Source organism: Perkinsus marinus, assembly GCF_000006405.1.
Source record: "Perkinsus marinus ATCC 50983 genomic scaffold scf_1104296948168, whole genome shotgun sequence".
In the NCBI taxonomy this organism is placed as follows: domain Eukaryota; phylum Perkinsozoa; order Perkinsida; family Perkinsidae; genus Perkinsus; species Perkinsus marinus.
Genome location: NW_003210279.1, coordinates 15,063 through 21,411, shown reverse-complemented (window position 1 = coordinate 21,411; position 6,349 = coordinate 15,063). Strand labels below are relative to the sequence as shown.

The 6,349-nt window shown below is 49.6% G+C and overlaps 1 protein-coding gene across 1 annotated transcript; it reads right to left on the bottom strand.

Moving 5' to 3' along the window:
• Positions 1-5,914: 5,914 nt before the first annotated feature.
• Pmar_PMAR018983 (hypothetical protein) lies at positions 5,915-6,349 on the bottom strand (the record flags this gene model as incomplete). The annotated part of the gene is made up of 4 exons (XM_002778765.1): positions 5,915-6,043; positions 6,119-6,217; positions 6,263-6,297; positions 6,332-6,349. Coding segments are annotated over 4 exons (281 nt in total), but the record flags the coding sequence as incomplete, so codon positions are not given.

Genomic DNA, 6,349 nt, shown 5'->3' with positions numbered 1-6,349 from the left:
ATCTCACTGTGGTGTGGAGGTGAAAGGTTCTCAGTTCGCTGCGATCAACGGGATCTGTATTTATCGTGCATCTCCGCGAGGACAGCTCAAGACTGGACCTCCCAATTATGTCTCATTCGAGGCTGACAACGTATCAGCCACCGAGATTATTACCCCGAGTATTAGTATTCCAGGAATCTGTCCTCAACCCACGTGCGCAGCCGACGAAGACGGTCTCTCCCTGGAGTTACGAGCGGAGCTGTCCGAACGTGTGAAGGACATTCTCATTGCCTTATGTGAAGAGGGGTGGCACCCTCTGGAAAAATGTCCCAGCGACAGTTTGTGCATTCGTCTTCGTCATTTAGCTCCAGTAGAGGTGAGGGATACAGTTCAGCAGTCTTTCACCTTTGAGATTGACTGTTCGAGCTTCAAGTCCCACCAGGTTCCACCTTCTCGTAATTACTCCAAGGCATTGTATGATCGACTGTCCCCAGACCTTCAGGAGAGGTTCTCTAGTCTAATTGGGGAATACGTCGACCGTAACTGGTGGATTCCGTGGAGCAAGGAATTGCCGCTGGCAAGGTTACCCTGTTCCGTTTCTCCAGTCATCCCAGTATTCCTTGTCGGCCCATCGGTCCAGCGTAAGCCTCGTCTGGTGCTCGATTGTAGGCCAGTCAATCAAGGCTTCCCAGCCACGACCAGCGAGGCTCCAGACGCATACCTGGTAATTGCTTGTCTTCGATGTGTATCTCCTCCTATGATATCTACGGCGGATGCGAAACAAGCATTCTATCGAATTAGGCTAACTAACTTGGTTCTGCTCCTGGGAGCCGCGAGTCTGCTGTACGTTAGCCTCCGTATGTGCTTTGGGTTATGCTTTGGACCTACTGGACTGTTAGCGGGGCCAACAATGAAGCCGTCCCTCTATGTTCGGATGCCTTCCGTTGGTCGGCTTCTCAGCGTCTGTACCATTCTAATCGGCGTGAGCTTATGGCCCTACTAGCAGGATTGAGGGTGCTTGCTAATGTCCTGGAACATCTGTTCACTCACCATAGGGGTGGTTCTGATTCGTGTCGTTTACCCACGGGTGTGGTAATTCTCTCCGATAACCGAGCGTGCGTGGCCTGGGCGGCAGAGGATGCGGTTCCCTCCCTTGCTCGTCAAAGGATTCGGGCCTTTCGAAACTGTTTCATCTCTTGGTTATGGTCAGAGCTCAAGAAAAAGTCTGTCGAGTCTGCTACCTCAAAGTGCGCTTCCTCGTCTCATGAGACTGTCACTCTCCGCCCGGGTGACAGTGTGCTGGTACATATGTCCGGAAGGAAGTTGGGCATGACGTTCCGTTTAGGACACGTCGTCCGGCGTCTATCAGACCGCCGGGTGCGTGTCCGGTTTCCATCGGGTCTGCTAACTACCGAGAACACCTACAACGTGGTTCTACTTGTACCCCATCCTCAGGTAGAGGATTCTGTTCCGTCCGTGTCTCGCATTGGCATGGGGATCGAGGTTTTCCGGCAGTCTTCCTGGCGTCGTGGAGTTATTACCTATGATCCCCGTGGTCCAGGTCATGTTTGGATCCAGTTTGAGGACGATGATTCACCGGAGTCTATATGTTTATCCGACGTTATGTGGCGCCGGTCTGATACTTCTGGTTCTCCCTCTCCATCGTTATCCCCTGGGCGCCAAGGGGGGCGTGATGGGACTGACTCATCATCGTCTGATCCGATTATCTACGAGTTGCCGAGTTTGATTGATATGAGATTTAGAGTCCTGTATGATGTAGTTTATCCTCAACGGCGACGACCTGTGCGCCGATGGTTCAAGGGTACAGTGCGTGATATGCGTGCCTCGGGTCGGGTTGACGTTGAATGGGATGATGAGCCCGGTGAGATCGAGACTCTTGATTTCTGGGCCTGTGAACATAGATCGGTGTTATGAGCTTTGCTCTTTTTCACCGAGTATTATCGTTTTAAGTTTATAACCTTCAAGTTTATAGTATGGTAGACTTTGGACAGCCTGCGTGACACCGGTATTGTCACGGGCCTTGCGCGTGCGTACGGATGCTTTAGCTAGAACCGAACATGCGAGTTCGGTGCAATCTGTTCTTGCTAAGTGTCGAGAAGTCCGTAGCCATCTTGGCTCAAGTTCGAGTTGTGTTTCGATAACCCTCGTTAATCCTATCAGCCTCATCCATGCAGATCCATTGATATCAGCTACCTGCATGAAAATGCATTCTCGAACATTTACCGTCGCTCTAATATTCCTTCTACGAAGTTCGTAGTACGAACGATCCTTGTGCATTTCAGTAGTGTCACTCTCCCCCAGGAATGTACCGTGTGAGTGTGACATCGTAATCCTTGCTGGCTCCACCATTGGTGAGATAGACTGGAGCAACGTAATTCTGGATCCTCCAGTGGGCCCGCTCCCCATTGAAGCTGATTTGGATTCGAGCGGGATCGTTATCAATCCCCCGGTTGCATCGACGACCACTCGAAAGTTTCCAGTGGAAACCAGTTAGACTGGACTGGGATGACCATCGATACCCAGTCAAACTAGCCGCCGTGGGGGGAGGGTGATAGTCTCTGGGTCCGGCAGTCATGCCCCTCAGGGTCTCTTGACAAGGCATTGAATACCACAGTAGAAGCTGAGAGAGACGTTCTTCCACTCAGCGGCTTAATTGACCCTCTGTGCTGGGAATGAACCGAAATTATTACAGCGTCATCATAACATCGTCATATCATTAGTCATAAAGAATCTCATCATCATGCAAAACCGCTCAAGCATCTCTAAGGCAATATTGATGTTGACATGGGCGGATCTAACATGTTTGAAGCCTGTAAGTTTGGGGGGGGGGTTCAGTTTCTTCCCGCCCTAACATTTCCCCCCCTAACAGTGATGTCGTTCCACAATCCCCTAAATTGTGCTCGCATTGAATGCGAGCACGTGTTTACATGTCGGACATAGTCATTACCGATGACTATGCTGATGGCTCGTGTGCATCAGCAATATGTACAACATTCTACATATCTCAGGCAAATGGCACTATTACACAGTGATCCACTCTTGGTCATCGAACAAGCGATGGCCATGCCTAACATCGACATCTTCGATGTTCCCGAAGAGTGTATGGGCCGAAAGTGCAAACGGAGAAAGATGTTAGTGTACTTTCTCCACATGAAGAGTTATGGTGGTAGCAAGGTGCGTGTCACGAGGCCGACTAGTCGCTCCAATGACAGCAAACGGTATGGTGTAGAGTATAGTTATGATAGGTTTGTATTGCTGGCGTGTGCTGCAACCGGCAATGTTTTTTGTTGTATTAGTCGTATTAGTACCGATACCACCTTGTTGCTGAAAAATCCCTTAAGTTACGGAGATCTCCTCGGATTCATTCAACCCGAAGGAAGTGGGTTTATATCGGTCGACAGGACCTGTATTCTCTGTAGTCGGGATCCTCTTGTACCCCTAGCCCTCCCCCTACAACCACCACGGCCCCTCTTCACTGAATCTACTACTACGTACGGTTTCGCCATCTACCACTCCGTTTCGATCTTCATCTTACGTAGTGGTGTATCTGGCAATAGCTGTGGTGGTGTCCATTGTGATGCTCGTCAACGGTTGACGGTCAACCTGGTGAGAAAGCCTGCGGTTGCACTGGTGCGCCGCGTCGTAATCATTGGGCATCGACGTTGTTGTTGGAGCCTCCAACTTGGAGGCCGAGGTGGAGGATGGCAGTCCCTTGGATGGTATCCAATTCGAAATCACATCAACACGCTTATCCTTCAAGGATAATCCTTGCCATTTGCTTCACAAAGGGCGAGAATGGTGTGCTCAATTGATCTTATCTTGACTAAGTTCATTCTTTTCAGATGCCTGTTGCTGATATCGACTCTATCAGCTACGCCGACATCACTGAGCAGCTGGTTGATTTCATGAACCGATCCGAAGGTTAGAGCCTTACCATCTGGAAGAAGTCTTCTGCCCTTGAAGACTCTGTCCCCCGCCCCCCAAGTATCACCTTGTCAAACTTATACCAACAGGCCTGACCGACCAGCAGCAACAGGATTGTGATCGCATGAAGTAGAAGCCTAGTTTTGGATTTCGAGGCTAACTGTGAGGTTGTTCGTGGTACTTATTCTTTATAGGTATAATGGTGAGCAGCGGCGACAGAATAATCAGAGGGGTGACAATCAGCAGGGGCACAATGACATACAAGTAAGTTCAAGATCTATTGATGCATGTGACTTAACGTGACACTCATATAACATTCGTATCCATTGCCCGGCTTTCAACTTTTCAGGATAATCCACCACCACCACCTCCACCACCTGCGAATTATGTGCCGTTCGCTGGATCGGTACGAAACTGGAAATTTTCCAGTGGAAAATATTCGTCTTCTCACTCACCACAGGTCTTTGCGCTACGGGAGGTGCTCCAAGAGTCGAAAGAGCTCGTCAGGGAGACAGCTCTTCCACATGCTTTTCAGAACGTTCACAATGTCATACTATGTTTGTACTCGGATGAGTTTCCAGCTTTCTGCTAATCGCTACTTACATGATGCCATGGAACTCTTGATAACTCGCAATGCTTAACCTGCTGAATATTTTTCTCCATGAGTCCTTGTTAGGCAATGATGTCTCTTACTCGAGTATGTAGTAGAGTTCATCAGGCTTAGAAGTTCAGCAGTGTTTTAATCTTTAAGCGCAAAACTCCGTACGCACGGTTACCGTACTACGGTACAATGGTACACTACCTTACTATGTGGCCATTGCGGGTCAACGGGCGCTCAAATGGGTCGGATATGCAGATAATTCCATATTTACGTATGCTAACGATTGCTCAATCTCCCCGGATCAGCGACGGATTACTATGGCAGTCGTTGGGGTCTCTGAAGGACATTGGACCCACGATTCATGTCATCATCCTCTGATCTTCCTGGATGTTCTCACTCCCAGCCTAACCAGATACTGGACAAACCTGTGCGGATAGAATGTTGCGCCTCATCCATGCAGATCCATTGATATCAGCTACCTGCATGAAAATGCATTCTCGAACATTTACCGTCGCTCTAATATTCCTTCTACGAAGTTCGTAGTACGAACGATCCTTGTGCATTTCAGTAGTGTCACTCTCCCCCAGGAATGTACCGTGTGAGTGTGACATCGTAATCCTTGCTGGCTCCACCATTGGTGAGATAGACTGGAGCAACGTAATTGTGGATCCTCCAGTGGGCCCGCTCCCCATTGAAGCTGATTTGGATTCGAGCGGGATCGTTATCAATCCCCCGGTTGCATCGACGACCACTCGAAAGTTTCCAGTGGAAACCAGTTAGACTGGACTGGGATGACCATCGATACCCAGTCAAACTAGCCGCCGTGGGGGGGGGGGGGGGGTGATAGTCTCTGGGTCCGGCAGTCATGCCCCTCAGGGTCTCTTGACAAGGCATTGAATACCACAGTAGAAGCTGAGAGAGACGTTCTTCCACTCAGCGGCTTAATTGACCCTCTGTGCTGGGAATGAACCGAAATTATTACAGCGTCATCATAACATCGTCATATCATTAGTCATAAAGAATCTCATCATCATGCAAAACCGCTCAAGCATCTCTAGGGCAATATTGATGTTGACATGGGCGGATCTAACATGTTTGAAGCCTGTAAGTTTGGGGGGGGGGGGGGGGGTTCAGTTTCTTCCCGCCCTAACAATGCCATTGTGAATAAGTGAATATTGTTCACTCCCTACTGAGATGCCATAACAAAGCCATGACGAACAATGAAAGTTGTTCGAGTTGTGAAAAAATCTCTATCATCCAGTGAGCACATCCCTTCCATCTTTTCCATATTGGAGACGGGAAACTCGGATCGACATCAGCACTGTCGTACCACAGTAACGGCTTTCAGACTCGTAGATGCTGAACAAGACCGTAAGCGACGAGGATGAATCACATCCCCTTGAAGGGTGCTGGTGGAGCCTTCTTCGCAGAGAACCAATCCAGTGCCGCTCGATGGTCTTCCGTAAACGTCAAAGGTGCACGCTCGGCGCTCGCTGCCTCCAACCACGTAGGGAACTCCTGAGGAGAATTCGACATCGCTACTGGCTCAAGTGACGCCGGACATCTGAATCAGATGATCTGATGCAAGCCTACTTCATCAAGCCTCTTGCGGATAGTCCTCTTAGCCGCTCTAACACCGAGGGGGCCGTTGGCAGCGATGGCCGAAGCTAGCGCTAATGATACGTTGAAAACCTGCTTTGAAATAATTCGAGGATAAGGAACGAGTGAACACCCCACCTCCTCGGGACTATTACTCTCGGTCAACCTGTTGACTAACCCCAAGTTCGACGCCTCCGAGCCAGGTACTGGACGAGAGGTGTATAT